Source organism: Hypanus sabinus, chromosome 2 (assembly GCF_030144855.1).
Source record: "Hypanus sabinus isolate sHypSab1 chromosome 2, sHypSab1.hap1, whole genome shotgun sequence".
Taxonomy (NCBI): Eukaryota; Metazoa; Chordata; class Chondrichthyes; order Myliobatiformes; family Dasyatidae; genus Hypanus; species Hypanus sabinus.
Genome location: NC_082707.1, coordinates 86,038,027 through 86,063,790, shown reverse-complemented (window position 1 = coordinate 86,063,790; position 25,764 = coordinate 86,038,027). Strand labels below are relative to the sequence as shown.

General features: G+C 40.3%; 1 protein-coding gene and 1 long non-coding RNA gene across 18 annotated transcripts in view; one reads left to right on the top strand and one right to left on the bottom strand.

Moving 5' to 3' along the window:
• Nucleotides 1-25,764, bottom strand: part of LOC132380680 (uncharacterized) — a 104,437-nt gene that overhangs the window by 29,657 nt on the left and 49,016 nt on the right. For both annotated transcript variants that reach the window (XR_009507842.1, XR_009507843.1), the window contains exons 2-3: nt 24,116-24,202; nt 18,375-19,192 (exon numbers count right to left, since the gene is read on the bottom strand). This is a non-coding gene — a long non-coding RNA (uncharacterized LOC132380680). The remainder of the gene's footprint in view (nt 1-18,374; nt 19,193-24,115; nt 24,203-25,764) is intronic.
• LOC132380597 (complement C1q and tumor necrosis factor-related protein 9-like) overlaps nt 1-25,764 on the top strand; it is a 79,005-nt gene that overhangs the window by 50,256 nt on the left and 2,985 nt on the right. For 10 of the 16 annotated variants that reach the window (XM_059949584.1, XM_059949615.1, XM_059949560.1 and 7 more), the window contains 3 exons: nt 484-617; nt 2,471-2,737; nt 16,039-16,119. In XM_059949584.1, the coding sequence (XP_059805567.1) occupies nt 2,491-2,737; nt 16,039-16,119 (328 nt within the window). In that variant the 5' untranslated portion in view covers nt 484-617; nt 2,471-2,490. The remainder of the gene's footprint in view (nt 1-483; nt 618-2,470; nt 2,738-16,038; nt 16,120-25,764) is intronic. The other 6 variants (XM_059949523.1, XM_059949631.1, XM_059949530.1 and 3 more) reach the window with 1 other exon arrangement.

Sequence of the window (25,764 nt, the reverse complement as noted above, 5' to 3'; positions counted from 1 at the left end):
CACACACCCACACACACACACACACACACACACACACACACACACACACACACACACACATCATCCCTTCATTCTATTCATATTAAAGCATATCCACTCTTTAGCACAGTGGAGGAAATTAAATGTAACCACATTATATGTGTATTTACCTATAAATCTGCTACACTTCCTGTACAACATCTCCATTTGTAACTCAGTGAAAGTGGGTGACTGAGTTCCCTGTGGAGAATTGTATTTTCTAACGATATAGCCAGAAAATGGTTTATGCAAAGCTTAATAACCTGTAATCTAACCCCAAATGTATTAACATCAGAACAAATGATCATATCAGATATGTGTAGCAAACTATTCTCTTGCTCAAGCAAAAGAATTTGGAGCAACGAAGGAAATATGAACCCAATGGATATGATTATAATGCATCATCTTACTTCCTCTAGTATAGATCTCAAAAGTACTATAATTCTATCTCATTGTCATATCTAGGCCATGCTGAATAATGTGTTTGGGAACAATGATTAATTTATGATGTTCACCTGGGAAAAGGGGTCTATAAAACCAAGCACCGTTATCTCAGATCCAACTAATCGTTTCAATTCAGGGGATCTGCACCTCAACAGGTGAGGAAGCTTTATGTATATAACCTGTTTTACCTACTGAGGAAATTTGGGTTTTGATGCTGTATTGCATTCTTCTTACTGTTGTTTTATTATACATGCCAATGTAAGGCAATGAGGTTATAATTGATATAAAATGTAAAGAATTCATATTGATATATGCAATTTGAAATTTTGTTTATGTAACTTTAACTCAATGATCTATACATTATTTGAAATAAATAACCATTCTTCCTGTGTTAAAAGCTTAAGCATGAATTGACTTTTGAGACTAATGTGATGTGATGTTTATATGTATGTTCAGAGTGCATTGGATGAGGGGACCAAGTGTAACACATCTAAATTTGCTAATGAATCAAAGATTTGCTCTAGAGTAAAGAGGATTCTTTACTCTGACAAAGTCAGGCCAAGTTGTTCAGATAAGATTCCTTTACCCAATGATAATGGGACTTCAGAATTTTTTTGCTTAATTGAACCATGACGGTGCAGTTACTGAGTATATTCGAGGAACAGATCAATAAGTTTTTTTGTTCAGAATCTGAGTTTAATGCAAGAGGTTTTTGAAAGATGGAATAACATAATTATCTAGTTCTGTTTCTTTTTATTTTAATACTAACTTGTGTTTCCTATTTTGACAATATCATGAATTTCTGATGCACTGTTGTTAAAGCTTATGTGAACTGCTGACATCCCCTCAGAATGATCACAGACCATTCTGTTTTTTTTAATTGTATAGACCTGGAAATCAACAAGGAATATGTAGAAGTATAGGATTGCATCGCATACTTATTCCCAGACACAAATGTGATGTTACTATTGCCCCTAATGTCTGTGGAAGTGTGAATAGTGCCTTGGGAAGGAGAGGATTTAAAAGAAATATTAAGGATAGAGTCCAGCCAGAACCTGAGCAGTTATTCTACTCCTTTGCTGCTGGCAGTATGGAACAACCCCAAAGCAAAAGAATTCAAGAACCCTGAAAGATATTCAGAAATTCACTGAATTAAAAAATCAGTAAATGCCTCACTTCTTTTAGCAACATAGGAAATGTATTCTCTTAGAATAATGTCAGTCTGGTGATTCATCCTCTGATGGTTGTGAAGAACAATGAAGTGCTACTATGGAATAAACTAAACATAAATGTAATTATACTTAATTGCATTTTGCTGCCTTTGCAATTTGTAGAGATGGAATATAGCTCAGTAGATTTTGCCAATTTTATAACCTGCTTTATCTCTATAGGTAGCTTTCTCATTTCTGAGTCAAAAATTGATGTATTTACATTTTACTCTAGAATATAATCTATATTGAGTCTTCCATATGACATTAAGGCATGCTGTGTCATCAGAAGTGCAGTGAATCAGATGGACAAGTATATTATTGCCTAAATAGATGTAAATTATATCATAATTCTTTATGAAGTAAAGGAGGAAATTTTTGGAAGTTCTGCTCCATTTTTCTTGGTCAGAAAACACTGCAAAATGCAAATCAATTAGCTATTTATTGTCAGTTGCTATTTGTAGGACATGGTGTTCAGTTCTAGTTCCCTCCAACAAAAAAATAGGCCCATACTTTCTTCAGATAACAAAGCAAAATCATGCGTTGGTTCAGCGGAATGGTTTAAAATGGATTAGCATTTTGCGATTAAGCAGCATGCAGATAATTCATGAAAGGAAATATGGAGGCTGATGTGCAGGAAACAGCTGAGACATTTTGGAGAAAATACATCACTGCAATGATCTTGGTTAAACTTGTAGTCGTGCTTTAATAAGTCTGTTGGTATTGCAAGTTTTTTATAGCATGGGTATCCTTCAAATGATGTGTAAGTAATTTTCAGTCTGAATATTCCACATCCACAGGTTTTGGAGCCAGATTAAGAATGCTGAATATAATTGCAGTTTTGATTCTGCTCACAATTGTGGAAGGTACCCCTCAAAATGAAACTGGGCAACCATCAAGCCGTGGACTTCCTGATTCAACTGTTGAGTACAACCTATGTCCCCTTCCAGACCAAGACTATCTTTTCAACACAGATATGGTCCCATCTTACTGTGTCTGCTTCCACTGCCGAGGGCCCAAAGGGGATCAAGGTTCTAAAGGAGATAGAGGAAATTTCGGACCACCAGGTAGACTTTGAAAGTTCTTAATAAATCTATAGCCTATTTGTTATATTATATCAAAGGCATTGTTCAAGTAGCCACTTTATTTTATTAGTTATGAACTTATAAAACTTAATTATCCTTATAGAACTGAATTAATCACTTTAAAATTGCACAGTTCAGATGAAATAGAACCAACCATATAGCTCTGTAAAAGGACAAATTAAGTCCCAAAACAGTAAAACTAAACTTGATATGAAACTGAACCTTTCACAAAAAATTGAGATATAATGAAGAGACAATGCAATGAATGTTTTTAAAGTAGCTTTTCAGCTTTTATGATTTTTCTCTTGAAATTTAAAAATGGATGAAAAGGGAGACCACTACTGAAATTCTCCCCCCAATCATTTTAAGACTGTAAAACTTTTACGTTAAGATCATAATCTTAATTTCTAATGTGTATAAGAAAAGCACTCTTGTACATTGATTTTGCATTTGCTTCCACCACTTCCCCTGACAGCCCATTCCAGGAACCTACCACTCTCTGTTAAGAAGGCATTTTTTGCAGATCTCCTTAAAGCATCCCCCCTCACATTAAATCTATACTCTCATGTATTAGCATTTTCACCTTGGGGAAAAAGACTCTGCCCATTTGATCTATTGATGCCTCTCATGATTTTATATACTTTTATGTCAGGTCACCTCTCTGCCGCACAATCAAGTTTGTTCAGCCTCTGAAGACCCCTTTTGAAGTCTCTCTAAATCTTCCACATTCTTCCTGTAATGCGGCAAACAATACAGCACACAATACTCCAAGTGTGGCCTAACTAAAGTTTTATATGGCTGCAACATGTCTTCCCAACTTTTATACTAAATGCCCTGACTGATAAAGGCTTGTATTCCTTCCTTACTATCCTATCTAGTTGCATTGCCACTTTCATGGCTATGGACTTACACCCCAAAATCTCACTGTACATAAATGCTCCAAAGGGTTTTGCCATTTACTGCATACTTTCCTCTTACAATTGTGTAATCCAATTTGCATAATCTCACTCTTATCTAGATTAAACTCCATCTACCCTTTCTTTGCCTAAACTTACAACTGCTGTATACCCAACTGCTCAATATCTTGCCACACCCTTTGGTAACTTTCCTCAGTATCCACAACTGCTAATTTTCATGCGGTTTGCAAACTTGCGAACCAGCTCAGCTACATTTTCTCCCAAATCATTTGTACATATAACAAACAAGAGGTCCCAGTGTTGGTCCCTGTGGAACATCATTGTTCACCATTCTCCAGTGATCACTGAAAATAACACCACTCTACCACTACCCTCTGTCTTCTATTATCGAGCAACTTCAAATTCAAGCTGGCAAGTCTCTTTGGATCCCATATGCTTCAAAATTCTGGATCAACTGACTGGAAGACCTCCGTTAGTTTTGATAGACCATGGATTTGCGCCTTGGAAAGTTTCCAGGGCACAAGCCTGGGCAAGGTTTTTTTTTGTGAAGACCAGCTGTTGACCAAGCTGCAAGTCTCCCCTCTTCATGCCACCAATGTTGTCCAAAAGAAGGGCATTAGGAACCATACAGCTTGGCACCGGTGTCATTGCAGAGCAATGTGTGGTTAAGTGCCTTGTTCAAAGACACAACAGTCAGCCTCAGCCAAGGCTCGAACTAGCGAACTTCAGATCACTAGACAAATGCCTTAACCACTTGGCCACACACCAACACAACTGACTACACAGAACCTCATTGAATGCCTTACTAAAGACCATGCAGAAGCCATCCACTACCTCATCATTGCCAGAAGGTGGATTTCTGAATGTCCTGCAAGTCCGGATGAAGTTTGGGAGTATGCACAGATTTTGAGATGCGAATGCTAGATTTGCAGCATGGCCGCTTCTGGCCCACTCTCACCAATCGTCCCCATCAGCTCCTCAAAAAACTAATCAAGTTTGTAAGACTTGATATTCCCCACACAAGTCCATACTCTCCCTAATAAATACACATTTTTCCAGATGTCAGTAAATCCTACCCCTAAGAAGCTTCCTCAGTAATAATTGGAGAGAAAATTGCTGGCAGGACCTACTAAGTAGCAGGGAAAGACACGGATTTACCGTTATACACCATGAAGGAAAAGTGCTTGCCATTATTGTGGAGCCATTACTGTGGCTAGTGATAATAGTGAGTGGTATCCTTTTACCTAATTCTTCTTACTCAATATTCTGCCCACCAGCCCCTTTAACTCTTATCACATAAGCTCTTTCGTGTATTGAAGAGTCCAGCATCGACCTTGTGCATGATGTTGCCTGGAACCCAACCTTCTAATACAGTGAGAATGGTTAACTCCAGCATCATGCTCACGGAACCAACTGCAGTATAGCACATGATGGCTGATGCCTCAGCTTCCTCTGTATCAATGTCTGGTTGCTGTGGAGGAAATTCATCCAGTTGTCACATAAGTTTAGGCTGCTGTTATAGGAAGTTTGTGTGCAGACTCAGTTTGCCACCAGCATGACTATATGTAGTAGTCTTCAGAGGCTTGTAGAACAATATCTGTCCTCTGATAAATAAGATTAGTGTGGCAGTACATGGGAAGTGTGCCCATGGTTTGGTGGAACATGAATCTGCCGCATTCTCTCAGGTTTATTTTTCCTAATTACACTGCTATCATTAATTCCATGCTGCAAACCGTCCAAACTCCTGCCATTGAGAAGATGCAGTCTGAATCTGTTTTTTTCTTGGCTCTGAGTTTCTCAGGGACAATTCCATAATGTTGGAAAGTATATGGTCATGCACTTTGGTGGAAGAAATAAACGGACAGACTATTATTTAGATGGGGAGAGAATTCAAAATGCAGAGATGCAAAGGGAGACTTTGTACAGGATACCCTAAATGTTAACCTCCAGGTTGAGTTGGTGATGCAGAAGGCAAATGCAATGTTGGCATTCATTTCTAGAGGTATAGAATATAAGAGCAGGGATGTGATGTTGAGGCTCTATAAGGTACTCGTGAGACCACACTTGGAGTATTAAGTGTAGTTTTGGGCTCCTTATTTTAGAAAGGATATACTGACATTGGAGAGGGTTCAGAGAAGATTCACGCGAATGATTCCAGGAACAAATTCCAGGTTACAGTATGAGGAAAGTCGGGCAGCTCTTGGACTGTAATCCCTGGAGTTCAGGAGAATGAGGGGGGATCTCATAGAAACATTCTGAATGATAAAAGGCCTGAACAGATTAGGTATGGCAAAGTTACTTCCCCATGGTAGGGGAATCTAGGACAGGAGGGCACGACTTCAGGAATGAAGGACGTCCATTTAGAATAGAAATGCAGAGAGATTACTTTAGTCAGAGGGTGGTAAATCTGTGGAATTTGTTACCATGAGTGGCTGTGGAGGCCAAGTCATTGGTTGCATTTGAGGTAGAGATAGGTAGATTCTTGATTAGCCAGGGCATCAAAGAGTATGGGAAGAAGGCAGGGGAGTGGGGATGACTGAAAGAATTGGATCAGCCCATGATCACATGGTGGAGCAGACTCGATGGGCCAAATGGCTTACTCTGCTCCTATATCTTATGGTCATATGATCTTATAAACCTTGCTATTGTCACTTGGAGAGCAAAGAAGGTATCATACAGTGGGGCAAAAGCATATAGAGAACAGGGAATGTTCAAAGATAATTAGTTAGGCAATTTTGTATTTTTTGATTTATAAATTACATGTAATTTTTTATTTTGTTATTAAGATCAAAAAGACACAGTAGCAGTCAGCAGCAGAGAAAAATGCATTGTTGTATTACCAATGAATAAGTAATTAGGTTGATTTTATTGGTATAACAGTAGGATGGATTGCTTGCTGTTGCCTTCTTCCATTTCTCCATTGCCATCCTCAGCTTTCATCTTCACAAGGACATGCTGATCCTGAAAACCACCCACATATCAGATGTAGATTCAGACGGCTGATCCTATCTACTTTGCCCAGTTCCTGTATAATAATGTTGTATAATTAGCCTTCCCTCAATTCGGTGCGTTCACCTGGGGCCACTTTTATTATTATCAATAATCATATTAAAACATTGAATTACGGTTGTTGTTCACAAAATGCTTCCTCATCTATTTTTCATCTCAATCATGTAATATCTGAAATATCTATACCCTTCAATGCTGCCAAACCTCCCTTCCCTCATCTCTGTAATATCTCCAGTCTTGTAGTTTATTGTACTATTCTATGCTCTAAGCTAATTCGATTTGTCTGTTATACTCCATGCATTAAAATAAATACAGTTCAGATCATAATTTCTACTGGGTTGTTTATCCTGGTCAGACTGGATATTTTTTTCTCAATTAGACTTAGTGACTTAGCCTCCACCTTTTCCTCAATGATTCCACCTGCTGACTTACTGCTATGATTCCTATACCCTGCCACACTAATATACACCCTCCTGAATAGCACTAGCAAATCTCACTGCAAGGATATTGGTGTCCTTCCAATTCAGGTGCAACTAGTCTTTCTTTTATAGGTCCCACCTGCCCTGGAACAGATCCCAATGATCCAAGTATCTGAAGCCCTCCCTACTGCACCAGCTCTTTAGCACATATCTATCTGTATTATCTTCCTACCTCTGGATTATCTTGCACATGACACAGGGTGAAATCCTTAGATTATAATGTTAGAGGCTCTGCTTTTTAACTTTGTACATAATTCCCTAAATTCTCAACGCGGGACCTCATCTCTCCTCCTGCCTACACCCTGAGTAACAATATGGACCACAGCCTCTCTCTCTGCTTGCTTTTTGTCAGAGTATCCCGTACACATTCAGAGACATCCTTCATCCTGTCACTAGAGAAGCAGCACACCATCCTGTTGTCTTGCTCACAGCCACAGAAATGCCTGTCAGTGTCTCTGACTATAACGTCCCCTATAACTACCACTTGCCTAAACTTTGACCTGTCCTACTGTACAACAGAGCCAGTTGTGGTGCCATTGATCTGGCTGCTGTTACCCCATCCCTCCCAACAATATCAAAAGCATTGATGGTTGGTGGCACTGACACAGTGATCCAAAAGGCCTGCTTCTGTACTGTATGAGTCTATAATTTTCTTCTAAGTGTTGCTTGTTAGGACTACTCTGCTGTTATGCTCAGTGCCATGAAATTAGGATGGGTCCTTTGCTGGAATGTTGAACTCCAGTTGACAGCATGGGCATCAAACCAGCAGTGCATGAACTGTCTACTCTCTTTGCTTTCAGCGGTCATTAGTACATACAGTACATTTACATTCAAGTTGATGTCACTGATGCCACAGATATGCACACAAATTAGTTACTCGGATTTGAACCAATTTGGAGCTCTGGGCAATTTTGATTTCATTTGAATTTTGGGCATAGACGAAAAGTGGTGGGATTATTCAGATGGTTGTGGGGTAGGATTTATTCCAACAGATTAGGTTACATCCACTTTTGTGTTTTAAACAGGCACTGCATTTCAGCCCAACATGACATTAGGACTCACCAAAAATGGTGAAATTGAGGTTTACTGGTTTGCAAGCTATTTGTTGTGGGCCAGCCCTTTAAAATGAGTTAGAAAATAATTTGCAATTCTGAAAGTCTGGCGGAAGTGGCCAAAACATTTGTGTGCTATTCTGTGGGAAAGTTCATCAGCAATGTTAAAGTAACCTCTTTGTAGAAGACACATAAGCTGCTAAGGAAATGGGGGGGTGGAAGTGGGGGGACCGAGAAGGGGAGAAGACAAAAACATAGTGTAGTGGAGATAGTATTGGAATTGGGAAGAGGAGAGATTTAATGGCACCGGTATTGTTTACACCTAAACTATGGAGCTGTTTGTTTGGATTGAGTTCCACAACTGAGCTCCTTCACAGCACTGAGTTCAATGGCATCCGGTATCTTCAGTGTCTCCAGACCTTCACAGCATTGAGGAAGCTGTGGACTGAACATTTCAATGCAGTTGTACTTTGTTCTTTACTTATGGAATGTCACAGTGGAGATTTATAGAATAAAAAATTAAAAAGCATATCAATATAAAGGTTTCACTTTGGAGGGCTGTGAGCAAGATCTATTCAAGGGTGAAACCATTGAAAAGAGGAAGTCTCTTTGCACTTGAGATTCACTTGGGCCAATAGAAAGAAGTTAGCTTTAAATGGAGTGGCCTTTGTGGAAGCAGCCATTGTGAGAGTTAAATTAGAGAACCGAGGCTTCAGAACGAAGCGGCTGCAGACTAAGGTGAGTTTCTGGTAGGTTTCTCTTTCTTCCTGTGTTATTGCACAGATAGAGCAGCAAGAATAGAACTCAGGGCAATGGTGTACTCATCATGCAAGATATGGGAAGTCAAAGCAACTTCCAGTGTCCCTGATGACTGCACTTGCATCTGGCTGCAGCTCCTTGCATACTGCGCTAAAGTAACTGGAGCTAGAGCTGGGTGACCTGTAGATCATTTGGGAGAATAAGTTAATAGATGGGAGGCAGTCACACCTGAGTTCCAGGAGGCAGATAGCTGGATGTTTGCAAGGAGAGAGAAAGGGAATAGGCAGACTGTGCAGAGTTCCCCTGTACTTAGATAGAAACATCGAACACCTAACGGCACAATACAGGCCCTTTGGCCCACAGTACTGTGCCGGACATGTACTTACTTCAGAAATTACCTAGGGTTACCCATGGCTCTCTATTTTTCTAAGTGCCATGTAACTATCCAGGAGCCTCTTAAAAGATCCTATCATATCCACCTCCACCACAGTCATTGGCAGCCCATTTCAGGCACTCACCACTCTCTGCATAAAAAAACTTAACCTTGACATCTGAACCTACTTCCAAGCACCTTAAAACTCTGCCCTCTCAAGTTAGCCATATCAGCCCTGGGAAGAAGCCTCTGACTATCCACATGATCAATGCCTCTCATCATCTTATACACCTCTATCAGGTACACCTCTCATCCTACTTGTTTCCCTCAATAGCAAATATATTACTTTGGATTTTGTTTGGGGAGGGGTGGATGTCTTATAAAAACAAAACCAGAGCAACAAGGGGGAGAAGAGGAAAGACTGGTGAAAGGTGATTCAATAATTAGAGGAACAGACAGGAGACTCTGTGGATGTGAAGGATACTCCTAGATGGTATGTTGCCCTTCAAGTGCCAAGGCATCTCAGATCAAGCCCACAGCATTCTTAAAGGGGAGGGGAGAGCAGCCAGAAGTCAATCTGCATATTGGTACCCAAGACATAGCTAGGAAAAAGGATATAGGGAGCCAGGAAGGAAGCTAAAAAGTAGAAACTCAGGGATAGTAATTTCAGGATTGCTGCCTTGCCACGCACCAGTAAGGGTAAGAAGGGGATAATATGGCAGGTGAATGTGTAGCTGAAGAATTGGCACAGGGGATAGGGTTTTAGGTTTGTTGATTATTGGGATCTCTTCTTGGAGAGGTATGACTTCTTCAAAAGGGATAGATTACACCTGAAGTTGAGTGAGAACTGTGTCTTGTTAGGTCAGATGAGGGGCAGTTGATGAAAAGATAGATGCAGCATGTAAATAGACTGTGAGGATTAGATGAAATGTGTCTATTTTTATGCCAGAACTATCAGAACAAGGGTGATGAACTTGGAGCATAGGTCAGTATATGGAACTACGATGTTGCGGCCGTTGCAAAGATTTGGTTTGGATGGCTCCTGGATTTTCTGGGTTTTAGATGTTTTAAATGTTTCAAAAGGGATGTAAAGCAGGTAAGAGAGGTGGGGGAGTGGTATTGTTAACAGAGGTAGTATCATAGCTGCAGAAATGGAAGACATCGTGGAGGGAGCATCTGCTGAGTCAGTTAGAAATAGGGTGGAAGTTAGAAATAGAAAGGGAGCAATCACCATATTGGAAGTACCGTAGATGACCATAATAGCATAAGGAGCAGGTTGGTAGGTAGATTTTGGAAGGGTGCAAAAATAACAAAGCTGTCATCAAGGGTGACTTTAACTTCCCTAATACTAACACTTGTTTGATACTAGAATTTGTTAGATGTTTCTAGGAAGGATTCCTGATACAATATGTCGACAAGTTGACCAGAGGAGAGACCATGCTGAAAATGCTGGCAATCCAGAGTAAGACACAAATGCTGGAGGAACTCAGCTGGTCAGACAGCATCTTTTGAGATGAATAAGCAGTTGTCATTTCGGGCTGAGACTCTTACTGGATCTAGTACAAGACAATGAGCCAAGTCAGGTGACAGATCACCTGGTGGGTGAGCTTTCAGAGATAGTCACCACAATTCCCTGACCCAGGAACTAGGGCACGTAAACTTGCAATAGATGTTCTCGGAATTGCACAAAGGAAAAATGTGAGTTGTTTAGGGAGAAATTGCATGGGGTTCTAGATAAGTTTGTCCCATTGAGACAGGGAAACGATGGTAGAGTGAAAGAACCATGGTTGACAAGAGAAGAGGGATATTTAATCAAGAGGAAGAAGGAAGCACTCTTAAGGTTAAGGAAGCAAGGATTAGGCAGGACTTTTGACTGTTATAAGATAGCCAGGAAGGATTTTAAGAAGGGACTTAAGAGACATAAAAAGGCCTTGGTAAGTAGGATTAGGAAGAATTCCATGGCGTTCTACATGTACTGTATGTGAACAGGGGGATGACTAGAGTGAGAGTTGGACCAATCAGGGATAAAAGTAAACATGCACCTGGAGTCAGAAAAGGTTGGGGAGGTGCTCAATGAATACTCTGCTTCAGTATTCACCAGTGAGGAAAGAACTTGACAAATGTGAGGTCAGCACATAACAGGCTGGATGCCTTATTTTAGTAAGGCATTTGACAAGGTACCACATGGTAGGCTTATTCAGAAAGTCAGAAAGCATGGGATCCAGGGAAGTTTGGCCAGGTGGATTCAGAATCGGCTTGCCTGCAGAAAGCAGAGGGTGGTGGTGGAGGGAGTATGTTCAGATTGAAGGGTTGTGACTAGTGGTGTCCCACAAGGATCGGTTCTGGGACTTCTACTTTTCGTGATTTTTATTAACGACCTGGATGTGGTGGTAGAAGGGTGGGTTGGCAACTTTGCAGATGACACAAAGGTAGGTGGTGTTGTGGATAGTATAGAGGATTGTCGAAGATTGCAGAGAGACATTGATAAGATTGAGAAGTGGCAGATGGAGTTCAACCCAGAGAAGTATGAGGTGATACACTTTGGAAGGACAAACTCCAAGGCAGAGTACAAAGTAAATGGCAGGATACTTGGAAGTGTGGAGGAGCAGAGGGATCTGGGGGTACATGTCCACAGATCACTGAAATTTGTCTCACAGGTAGCTAGGGTAGTTAAGAAAGCTTATGGAGTTAAGAAAGCTTTCATAAGTCAAGGGATAGAGTTTAAGAGTCGCAGGGTAATGATGATATAAAACTCTGGTTAGGCCACACTTGGAGTACTGTGCCCAGTTCTGGTCGCCTCACTATAGGAAGGATATGGAAGCATTGGAAAGGGTACAGAGGAGATTTACCAGGATGCTGATTTAGAGAGTATGCATTATGATCAGAGATTAAGGGAGCTAGGACTTTAGTCCTTGGAAAGAAGGAGGATGAAAGAAGACATGATAGAGGTATACAAGATATTAAGAGGAATAGATAGAGTGGACAGCCAGCGCCTCTTCCCCAGGGCACCACTGCTCAATACAAGAGGACATGGCTTTAAGGTATGGGGCGGGAAGTTCAAGGGGAATATTTGAGGAAGGTTTTTTACTCAAAGAGTGGTTGGTGCATGGAATGCACTGCCTGAGTCAGTGGTGGAGGCAAATACAATAGTGAAATTTAAGAGACTACTAGACAGATATATGGAGGAATTTAAGGTGTGGGGTTATATGGGAGGCAGGGCTTAAGGGTCAGCACAACATTGTAGGCTGAAGGGCCTGTAATGTGCTGTACTATTCTATGTTTTATGTAATACATCAAGGTTGAGAAAGAGGATGTGTTGGAACTTTTGAAAAATGTTGTAATAAATACAGTACTTTGCAAAAGTTATATATATAAACCTGATTCTGATATGGGTCTCTAATTGTGGACTGAGAGTGGGGAGGGGACAAAGGAGGGTGGGAATCATGGTTGAGAAAAGGGAAAGGGAGAAGGGAGGGGTAGGAAGCACCAGAGAGACATTCTGTAGTTATCAATAAACTGATTGTTTGGAATGAAATTACTTTGCCTGGTGTCTCTGGCTTGGGTGTGACTGCACCGGCGCCACTCCCTCACCAATCCTGGCTGTCCTTCTCTGCCACATGTCCCATATCCCTCCCACAACGCTACACCCTCGCATTCCCAACATCCTTTGCTCCTGCCAGATTTATAAACTCGCTCTCTGCTCCATGTTGACAAATACAGTACTGTGCAAAAGTCTTAGGCACCCCAGCTATATATACATGGCTATGACTTTTGCACAGTACTGTAAGCCCCTGAGACTGGATACAATATGGCCCAGGTTATTATGGAAAGTGAGGGAAGAGATTGCTGTGCTCCTGGTGATGATTTTTGCATTCTCATTGGCCACAGTAGGATGGCAAATATTATTCTTTTCTTCAAGAAAGGTAATAGGGATAATCCTGGAAATTATAGACCAGTGAGTCCTACATCAATCATGGGCAAACTATTGGAGGGGGATTCTTAGAGACAGGATTTACGAGCATTTGGAGAAGCATGGTCTGATTAGCTATAGTCAGCATGACTTTGTGAGCGGCAGTTCAATTCTATGAGCCTGACTGACTTTTCCAAGGATGTGATAAAATCAAATTCATGAAGGTAGAGTGGTAGATGTAGTGTATATGGATTTTAGTAAGGTGCTCGACAAGGTTTCCCATGATGGGCTCAATCAGAAAGTCAGGTGGCATGGGATCCAGGGAAACTTGGCTGTGTGGATAGAGAATTGGCTTGCCCACAAAATCAGAGGACAATAGTAGATGGAGTGTGTTCTGTCTGGAGTCTGTGACTAGTGGTGATGTATAGGAATCTACAGTGGATTCCGGTTAATTGGGACCATATTAAAACACTGCCAATATTAATTGTTTATTAGTATTGGAATAGTTATCGACAGAGTATATTGCCATATTCTTTTGATTGACTGGCTAATGTTTTTAGCTGGTGTCAAATCTTTTCATGGCATCTTGGCAAGGTACTGAAGTTTTTTTTTTAAAAAATAAAAAAAACAAAATGAACAAAAAAATCACTGATTTTTCAGTTGGCATCTTTTGGCCCAAATGGATAACATAATACAAGCAGATACAACGGACACTACTTAAAAACTTTCCTCTGTAAGCTCAGTGTAGTGTCTAACAGCCACGCAAGTGCAGGTGAATGATACTAATTAGAAACTGTTCAGCAGTGGTCACATGTCCCAGTTAAGTAGCATAGTATCCCAAATAAATAAATGGTATCCCAGCAATTTTTTCAATTAGCTTTTATTCTTTAAGAGTTGACCTAAATAAGCAATTGCCCTGACTAACGAATGGCCCAATTAATCAGAATCCACTTTATTTGGAAGCCCTGCTCTTTGTGATTTTTATAAATGACTTAGATGGAGAATAGAAGGGTGGGTTAGCAAGTTTGCAGGTGTCATAAAGTTGGTGATGTTGTGGATAGTGTAGAAAGTTGTAGAATTTTGACAGGATGCAAAGATGGGCAGAGAAATAGGAATTAGAGATCAATTCAGAAAAGGGTGACGTGATACAAAGTTAATGGCAGGATTCTTAGCAGTTTGGAAGAACAGAGGGATCTTGGGATCCACGTTATAGATCCCTCAAAGTTGTCACACAAGTTGTTAAGGTGGTTATGAAGATGCATGGTGTGTTGGTCTCCATTCGTTGAATATGGACTTCAAGAACTGAGAGGTAATGTTCAGCTTTAAATTCTGGTTAGACCACACTTTCAGGTAATGTGTTCAGATTGGATAGGAGTACGTGGAAGCTTTAGAGAGCGTACAGAGGAGACTTACCAGGACGCTGCCTGGATTAGAGAGCGTGTTTTATGAATATAGGCTGAATGAGCTGCGGCTTTCCTCTTTGTAGCAAAGGAGGATGCGAGAAGACTTGATAGAGGCGTATAAGATTATAAGAGACATGGACAGAATGGATAGCCAGCACCTTTTCTCTAGGATGGTGATAGCTATTATGAGAGGACATGCTTTTAAGGTGATTGGAGGGAAGTACAGGGAGGATGACAGAAGTAGGTTTTTACAAAGAGTTGTTGATGGAAACACTGGTGGTGGTGGGGATAGAGGCAGATGCATTGGGGGCATTTAAGAGACTTAGATAGGCCCTTGGAAGAAAAAAAATGGAGGGCTATGAGGGAAGGAAAGGTTAAATTAATCTTGGAATGAATTAAAAGGTCATAGAAACATAGAAAACCTACAGCGCAATACAGGGCCTTCGTCCCACAAAGTTGTGCGAACATGTCCCTACCTTAGAAATTACTAGGCTTACTCATAGCCCTCTATTTTTCTAAACTCCGTGTACCTATCTAAAAGTCTCTTAAAAGACCCTATCATATCCGCCTCCACCACTGTTGCCGGCAGCCCATTCCACGCACTCACCACTCTCTGAGTAAAAAACTTACCCCTGACATCTCCTCTGTACCTACTTCCAAGCACCTTAAACCTGTGTCTTTTTGTGGCAGCCATTTCAGCCCTGGGAAAAAGCCTCTGATTATCCACATGATCAATGGCTCTCATCATCTTATACACCTCTATCAGGTCATCTCTCATCCTCCGGCGCTCAAGGAGAAAAGGCCGTGTTCACTCAACCTATTCTCATAAGGCATGCTCCCCAATCCACGCAACATCCTTGTAAATCTCCTCTGCACAACATTGTGGGCCAATAAGTGATGTACTGTTCTATATTCTATTTATGTTCTGTGATCTAAAGTCCCAACCATGTTCTTTAATTCATAGGATTCACTACTTTATGCATGATGTAATCCATATGTTGAGATTTAATTATGAGGTTTGTAAGGAGCAATTCCTTTTATCTAATTTCTATTGGTAATATCTTAATATGTGGTTAATGATAGAGGAGGAAAATGATGGCAAAATGTGTCAGCATTAGAGTGAATCATCATCTGTTCCAATTTTCTGATGGGTAGAACATCATCAAGTAATGGATGTAAATACTAAAATAATTGCTGAGCATTGCATATAATGTGTGATTTCACATAAAAATTATGTGCAGTTTTTTTTCTAATTAATGTTCTAAGTTTTAGCAGTTTGTAATAGAATGTAATATGAGAAAGACTGAGTCCTTACATCTTTTATGGTTTCATGTTTCAAAAGTTTTATTTTATACTAAGTTTACTGATATTTTTGTGGCAGGAAAACCAGGCTCAACTGGCATGAAAGGAATCAAAGGATCACGAGGACCCCGAGGTTCAAATGGTTTTAGAGGGATAAAAGGTTTGTGTTTATTATTTTTTCCCTTGATGAGCAATTATAACAAAATTGCTGCATGGTGGAATTCACTTTGGTCAGCAGCATTCAATGTTCACAAATGTTCTAGGTGTGGTTACTTCTGCACATTCGGTTCCATTATTTACACATTTATTTGTTAATGACCAGAAACAAATTTCTCCCCATATGCATTTTTGGTTACTTAAGATAATTTTAAAGAAGTTACTAGTTAATAAGCATTAAAATGCAGATCAGTAATTAATATTTTCCTTTATTATATTTAACCTTGTTACTTTTATTTCAATATTTAAATTTGTCATTTAAAGTACATTCTATCTGATACAGAATTGCCTCACTGAAATACAGTATATGTCTATAGAATCAACCTTACTAAACGAAATGAACTATCCTCCAAAGACCTTGGAGATAAACACTGTCCTGGCCTACAGGTGATGCCTTGGTTTAATTAATTTCAATTAGAGTACTGCAGTTAGTTCAGTTCCATTTCTAGCAGAGGACAGAATTAAACTTGACTACTTCTATCCATCATTAAATGGCCTACTTAGACTTGGAAAGTGTTAGTTTGAGAGAGGCACTGTTAAAACTGCTTTGCTAAAATAGACAGGAGAAGGAGAATGGAAAAAAAAGTAACATGTCTGCTAGGGGTGTTGACTTCTGACAAAGGCTTGAAGAATAACAGGGTCCTCAAGTTGTATTACAAGAAACAGGCCCTTCATCTGACCTCCATGCTATCACTTAATCTCATTTACCTGTATTATGTCTGTAACTTCTTATGCTTTGGCAGTTCAAGTACTTGTCCAGATATTTTTTAAATATCGTGAAAGAATCTGCCTCAGCCATCTCTTCAGGCAGTGCATTCCAAATTCTAATCATCCTGTGTGAATTTCACTTCAAACCTATACCTTCATGTCTTTGACTCCCTACCATGTCTGTACTAGGTGATCCTCAGTTTACGGGAAAGCAAACTCAGCCTATCCAGCCTCTCCTTATATGCAAACTCTCATCTAGACAATATCCTGGGGTATCTCCTCTATACTCCCACCAGCACAACAACATCCTTCCTATAATCTTGTGGTTAAAAATGCACACATTACCAATTGTGCGGTCTGACCAATTTTTAATAAAGTTGTAACATGATATCCCAGCACTTATATTCTGTCACAGCCAGTGGAGATAAGCATCACATTAGCTCCCTTTTTCACCACCTTAACTACCTGTGCTGCTCTTTTAGCGACCAATAGACTTGTACCCAAAGAACCTCTGTTCATTCACTCTCCTTATCACCCTGGTATTTACTGTGCACTGGATATTTAAATTCCTTAATATTATTACTTCAGAGGGCCTGTCTTGCACCCAGCACATAAGTGCAATTACGAAGAAAGCATGGCAGCACCTCTACTTCCTTAGCAGTTTGTGGAGATTTGGCATGACATCTAAAACTCTGACAAATTTCTATAGATGTGTAGTAGAGAATACTGCCTGGTATGGAAACCGCAATGTTCTTTAATGGAAAATCCTACAAAAAGTAGTGAATATGGCCCAGTCCACCACAGGTAAAGCCCTCACCACCATTCTGCACAACTACATGAAACGTTGTCGTAAGAAAGCAGCATTCATCATCAAGGATCCCCACCACCCAGGACATGCTCTCTTCTCACTGTTGCCATCAGGAAGAAGGTACAAGAGCTTCAAGTCTCACACCACCAGGTTCAGGAACAGTTATTAACTTTCAACCATCAGGCTCTTGAACCAAAGGATTCATTCAACTTCATAGCCCCATCATTGAGATGTTCACACAACCTATGGACTCACTTTCAAGGACTCTTCATCTCATGTTCAGATTTTTATTGCTTATTTATTTATTAATATCTTTCTTTTTTTTATTTGCACCGATTATTGTCATTTGCACAATAGTTGAATGCCCAAGTTGGTGCAGTGTTTCATTGATTCTATTATGAATTGATTGAGTATGCCCAAAAGAAAATGAATCTCAGGGTTGTATATGGTAACATATATGTACTTTGATAATAAATTTATTTGAACTTTGATGATTCAGAAAGATAGGAAGATAATTTAAAAGAATGCAAGCCCTCCACTGGAAAATGGATAGAACAAGAGAGTTGACAAAAATTTGGCAGACAGAGAGAAATCTGAAGTTATCCACATTGGACAAATAAAACAACAGCAGAATATTGTTAAATACAGAAAGGTAGAGAAGCACAGCTGTTTCTCACAACTACCTGGACTATTCCTTTTCCCACCCTGTCTCTTGCAAAAATGCCATCCTCTTCTCACAATTCCTCCATCTCCGCCACATCTACTCTCAGGATGAGATTTTTCATTCCAAGACGAAGGAGATGTCTTCCTTTTTTGAAGAAAGGGGCTTCCTGTCCTCCACCATCAACTCTGCTCTCAAACACATCTCTTCCATTTCACACAGGTCTGCTCTCACCCCATCCTCCTGCCACCCCACCAGGGATAGGGTTCCCCTTGTCCTCGCCTACCACCCCACCAGCCTGATATTCCATCTGGGTAGCTTCCAACCTGATGGCATGAACATTGATTTCTCTCACTTCCGTTAATGCCCCTCCTCCCCTTCTACCCCATCCCTTATCTATTTATTTATTTGTTTGTTTGTTTATTCTTTTTTTTCTTTTTCTCTCTTTTTTCTCTCTCTGTCCCTCTCAGTCACTCCTTGCCTGCTCTCCATCTCCCTCTGGTGCTCCCCTCCCCCTTTCTTTCTCCCTAGGCCTCCCGTCCCATGATCCTCTCCCTTCTCCAGCTCTGTATCCCTTTTGCCAATCAACTTTCCAGCTCTTAGATTCATCCCTCCCCCTACTGTCTTCTCCTATCATTTCAGATCTCCCCTCCCCCTCCCACTTCTAAATCTCTTACTATCTCTTCTTTCAGTTAGTCCTGATGAAGGGTCTCGGCCCGAAACGTCGACTGTACTTCTTCCTATAGATGCTGCCTGGCCTGCTGCGTTCCATCAGCATTTTGTGTGTGTTGCTTGAATTTCCAGCATCTGCAGATTTCCTCATGTAAGGTAGAGAAGCATCTGGGTGTCGAAATACAGAAAGTTAGCATGCAGATACAGCAATATTAAGGAAGTCAAATACAATGTTTGTCTCTGTTGGGGAGTACAAAAATGGAGAAAGCTTGCTACAACTCTGGTTTTGGCAACACCATGCCTGGAATATTACTTGCAGCTTTGAATTGAAGTGGCATATATTTTCACTGAAAATTCGTTAGGTTGACTACTAGAATGGAAAATATTACTTTATGAGCAAAGACGACACAGATTGAGCCTATACTCGTCAATCTTAAAAAAAAGCATTGTGCCCTCACTGAAGTTATACGTACAAGAAGCTGAAAGTCAAAATATTGCAAATAATGCGTATTTATTTATTAATTATCATTTCTTTCTTTTTGTTTTTGCACAGTTTGTGCTGTTGTTGAGTGAATGAAGTCACCAGAGAAAATTACTGGTAGATACAAAGCAGCTTCTTTATTCGACCAAGTATGGTACAGCAGGCATCATATGGAGATGCTTTCGGTGGAAAGGTCTCGCTGGCCCAATGTGGGGCTCGATATTTTATGTGCCAAGCATCAAAGGACAACTCCTGCATACAACATTCACACTGCCTGATTCCCCACCACAGATATCCAAATGAATTTTAATCAGCATTGTCTGGACTGGGATTCCCAGCTTTTAGGAACCTATTGTTCAGAGCTGCACTTCAAATGAAATGCACAATACATCTTCAGATGTGAAGACTGGTAGCCAAAGTGAATTGCTAAATGTATATATCCTAAACCCAAAAATCACTAACCATCCTTCCTCTTGGCCCTCCTGGACAAAAAGAAATTTGTGTTAGGAAAGGCCAACCTAAAGGAGGATCTACTCAAATAGGATAGCAAAAATGCCCTCCTCAGAATTCCCCCCCCCCCAGGTTATCTTGTGTGCCTCTACATCTACCCTATCATCCCTAATTGCAGTTACAAAATGCTAAACAGTGAGATTACTCCGGAAATTTGAACAGCAGTCTTTAGAAATCCAGCTTTGTTGGTATTCCTGTTGGCTCTTCCCCTGCTGGCTGATTGCAGCTTAATCACATTCTTTGTTTTCACACCTTCATTCTCTGGTGGCTAAAACTCTTTCCAAGGGCACCGGCAAGGTAAGTGCATGAGGCTCGCAGGCCCTCTCCTCGATGTACAGGAAGGGGTTGAGGGTAGTCTCCATTTGAATGACTGCAAGGACCTCTCCCCAGTGGCATCCCCTTCCAAACTGTCCAGATGAACGCTGGCCAACCGTTGAAAGGGCTCAGCTCATTTGTATTCATTCCGCATTTAGGCTGGGGGTGACTGCTTTCAGAAACCATGTGCAATCTTTCTCAGTCTGAAATGCCATCGAATTTGTGGAACTTGCTGTCTCTGCTTTAACTTAAATCCCTCCCCGTCTATTTTCCCCAATATCTTTTTTGTTCTATGCTATTCAACTAATCAGCTACATTCAGCAAGTAGCCTTCATTACAGAGTACCATCACCATCACACTTTAGCATGCTAGTCATGCTCTCAGTGTCTTCTGCCTTTGCGTTTCCTGTGGATATGTTTTTATCTGCTGTGGTCTGGTCTGGTGTGGCCAGCTGGTGTTCATCTCTTACGTTCTCTATAATTACATGGTTACTGATCCCCTGCTCTGTCTGTGGGAGCAACTAGAAGGTGAGTTGTATGGTTTCACCTGAGTCCAGTGTTTCCAGTGGCTGCCTCGCCAAATCTGCACACAGACACAAGTGTCACTTGTTGAAAGTACCATCTGTGGTCTATATATCTGGGAGCAAACCCTGTCCTTTCAGGTAGCACCCTCTCCACAACATGGCCACCCAGCTGTGGAAGGACTATCTCCTTTCCCTCTGGCTCTCTCTGATCAGCAATGTGCTGCTGTTGTTTTGCTTGATCCTTGAACACTTTTAAGTTGGTTACAAAAGCCTTTCACATGCTATGCCATTCTATCCTGTAAGTCTCAGGCTCTCCACAACTGTTACCCCATAATGGAGTCGCATTGCTTGCTCCATCAATAATCTGTGGGGGCTGAAACCCAGTGTGCAGTTTAGGGTTACCCACTCATCAGAATTCCTGGTTACACACCAAACCATGTCTTACCCATCTCAGCCATAGCTTTGGCTAATGTGCTCTTGATTGTTCAGTTGAGCCTTTCTACCATTCCTGAACTCTGAGGATGGTAGGCTACGTGGAACTGTTGTGGAATCCCTGACAGTGGGCACATTTTCTTCATCACCCACCAGGTGAAGTGATCCATAATTCTGGGACTGGATGAGAATTACCTCAGGCTACTGTGGGAGGTGAGGGAGGAGATTGCTGAGCCTCTGTTGATGATCTTTGCATCATCAATGGGGACGAGAGAGGGTCTGGAGGATTAAAGGGTTGCGGATGTTGTTCCCTTATTCAAGAACAGGAGTAGAGATAGCCCAGGAAATTATAGACCAGTGAGTCTTACTTCAGTAGTTGGTAAGTTGATGGAGAAGATCTTGAGAGATAGGATTTATGAGCATTTGGAGAGGCATAATATGATTAGGAATAGTCAGCATGGCCTTGTCAAAGGCAGGTCATGCCTTATGAGCCTGATTGAATATTTTGAGGATGTGATTAAAAACATTGATGAAGATAGAGCAGTAGATGTAGTGTATATGGATTTCAGCAAGGCATTTGATAAGGTACCCCATGCAAGGCTTATTGAGAAAGTAAGGAGGCATGGGATCCAACGGGACATTGCTTTGTGGATCCAGAACTGGCTTTCCCACAGAAGGAAAAGAGTGGTTGTAGACAGGTCATATTCTGCATGGAGGTTGGTGACAAGTGGTGTGCCTCAGGGATCTGTTCTGGGACCCCTACTCTTTGTGATTTTTATAAATGACCTGGGTGAAGAAGCGGAGGGATGGGTTAGTAAATTTGCTGGTGTCAAAAACATTAGGGGTGTTGTGGATATTGTGGAGAGCCATCAGAGTTTACAGCGAGGCATTGATAGGATGCAAACCTGGGCTGAAAAGTGGCATTTGGAGTTCAATCCAGATAAGTGTGATGTGGTTCATTTTGGTAGGTCAAATATGGTGGCAGAATATAGTATTAATGGTAAGACTCTTGGCAGTGTGGAGGATCAGAGGGATCTTGGGGTCCAAGTCCATAGGACACTCAAAGCTGCTATGCAGGTTGACTCTGTGGTTAAGAAGGCATACAGTGCATTGGCCTTCATCAATCGTGGGATTGAGTTTAGGAGCCGAGAGGTAATGTTGCAGCTATATAGGACCTGGTCAGACCCCACTTGGAGTACTGTGCTCAGTTCTGGTCGCCTCACTCCAGGAAGGATGTGGAAACTATAGAAAGGATTCAGAGGAGATTTATAAGGATGTTACCTGGATTGGGGAGCATGCCTTATGGGAATAGGTTGAGTGAATTCAGCCTGTTCTCCTTGGAGCAACAGAGGATGAGAGGCGACCTGATAGAGGTGTATAAGATGATGAGAGGCATTGCTTGTGTGGATAGTCAGAGGCTTTCTCAAGGCTTTCTCAGGGTTCTCAACCTGACATTGCTTGACCTCAATAGGTGCCATCCTGAGAGATATATCTGAGTGAAACCTCTCCCTGAAATATCGCCACATAAATTTCCACACTATGCAAAATGTAAAAGATGGGTACCAGCTAAACAACACATACTTTAAACCGTAGAGTCTATACCCTGTAAGCTGCCATTTTTGAGCACCTGAACTCTTGATGCCTGCTGTTATCCTTTGCATCACACACACAAAATATGTATGCTAAACTGCAGCTCCCAGAATGAGTACACACCGCCCACTCTGGCATCCCACACTGTCAGTAACCACCCTTTACATTTGGTGGCTCCGTCTCACATTTGCAAGCTTCAATTCAGTATCTTTAAAATGCCGTTCAAACTTATTTTGTGGAATGACAAACAGCTGAGCCAGTGTCCAATTCCAGTTTAATTTGCCATTCACTTCTGGTGTAAGCCGTATTGCTTGTCTAGTGTTAGTTTTCACATTCTAAGTCTCAAGACTACTCAGTCCTGTGTCACTCATTAATATCAAATTTTTCATGAACTGCATGCAGAATCGTACTCTTCTTGAAACTTCTTGAAGTTGACTTTTTAATATTTATCTCTTCCCTGTGTAGTCCATTTATTTTTGTCTGCTCAACATGCTCTTTGTAAGTGCCCTACTTTATTGTATTTTCTGCAAGTTTCACCTTTAAGCCTGTATTAATCTGGTGTACGTGAGCCCCTACCACAATGGTAACACAATTTGTTCAACCAGGCAAGTTTCTGTTTAGACATTGAAATTTAGTTCACACTCATGTTTATTCCTGACTGCAACTCATTTGAGTCTCTGTCTGCTGTTACCATTGATACAGTAATTTCAACTGTGCTTTGAAATGTGAGTTGTGCTGCAATTGGGAACCGTTTATGAATGCTTTCTTTTGCAAGACTCCACAAATTAAATGATCTCTCAGTGCATTGTTAAGCCTACCATTGAACTGACAATGTTTGGGCAATTTGTTCAATTCAGCCACATAAACTGAAATGCACTTCCCTTTTGATTCTGCTTATGAAAACAATGGTTTTGGTTCTAAATGTTCCTGCATTACATTCACGATATCAGCAAAGCTCTTTTGGCTAGTTTGGTTGAAGCAGTCAAACTGTATACTTTTCCACCCATTGCACTCAGCAACACTGGTACTTGCTTTTCATTGGCTACTTCATTTGCTTCAAAATACTGCTCAATTTGTTCAGTATACATCATCCATTTATGTGTTGTGCTATCAAACACTCCTATCTTTCTAATGGTGCCAGCCATTTCTGCTTTTTAAAAACTTATCATTATCAGCCAGTACTCACTCTTTATGAACCCATGGCCATACTCATTGCTTGTTAATTTTATCCATTGTTTACCTTTTTATTAACTCTAATGTCTCCACTTCTGAAGAAAAATGTGCTGCACTTCAATAGGTACGTCTTTGTCTTGGGATTGTTTAAAAGCTTAATCAAACAACATATTTACAACATTACTCAAATATTACTGAAATATTAAATTCACCACCAGATGTTCTTCTCATTACTACCATCAGGGTGGAGGTACAGAAGCCTGAAGACTCACACTTAACGTCAGATTTTTTGAATGGTCTATTAACTGATGAACAGTATCTTACTATTCCTGTTCTGCATTATTTACTTATTCTTTTGTATCATATTATGATTGTTATGTTTTGCACAGTATTGACGACACAAAACAACAAATAATAAACCTGATTCTGAAGTATTCATTTAAGATATTACCCACATTCCTTGGTGTATTTTTATTACAATCAATTTAAGCACCTTGAAAGCACACAGGTAATCTCTATTTGACTAATTAAGTGACTTCTAAAACCAGTTGGCTGCACCAGTGATGATTTGGTGTGCCGTATTAAAGGGGGTGAATACTTAAGCAATCAATTATTTTGTGTTTTATATTTGTAATTAATTTAGATCACTTTGTAGAGATCTGTTTTCACTTTGACACAAAAGAGTTTTTTCTGATGATCAGTGTCAAAAAAGCCAAATTAATTCAATGTTGTTAAACAATAAAACATGAAAAATTCTGAGGGGGGTGTGAATACTTTTTATAGGCACTGTATCTACATATTGGCTGAAAATAACTCTTCTGGATATATTTTCCAAAGCCTTTCTATGCACCCTAAGGGATTCTATGTCAGTATTGTATTGGGAAAGTTAACATTTGTCACTCTTACAATTCTCTGTGTTTTGTCAGAAGTCAGAATATATATGAAAAACATAATCTTGTGCTACCACCAAAGAATAATTACAGCTTTTCATGTTTTTCATTTACAAACCTGAGTAAGAAGAAACTTTCCAACTATAGTACATTATATACTAAAAATCAGATATTTCACCTTCTGTTTTTTCATTAATTCCAGCTGTAATGATTAATACCAGAAATTCCCAATCCATATTAACAATAAGGAGTATTTATGATAATCTATAAATATAAATTGATCATTTGAATTCATAAATATATCTACAAGAATGAGTAGTTCCCTTTAATAAATCATATTGACCTTAGGAAAGACATGTTGAGCCATAACATAGAACATACTGTAGAATCGTACAGTACAGTATGGGCCTTTTAGCTCACAATATTGTGCTGATAGATATACACCTAAATGATTAATCTATCCCTTCAGTCCTACACAGACCATAACCCTCCATTTTCTTAATTGTCCTTAGGAACTTAAAAAATAGAAGCAGGATTTAGGACTTTGATACTCATGCCTACTCCACTATTCACCAAGATTATTACTGATATTTTATCTTTAACCAATGTTCCTTGATCCCCTTAATATACAAGTATAATTTACTGTCTTGAAATAGCAGCTGAGCCTCCTTCGTACCCCTCTTATGATCTCTGTACAGAGTGACCGATCCATGATTCTGAGGTTCTGATCTCCACTTCGGGGTGCCACCACCAAGGGAAATGTTTTTCCCTCTCAGACAATACAAACATTTTGTATCTTCAGTGAGATTTCTTCTCATATGTACTG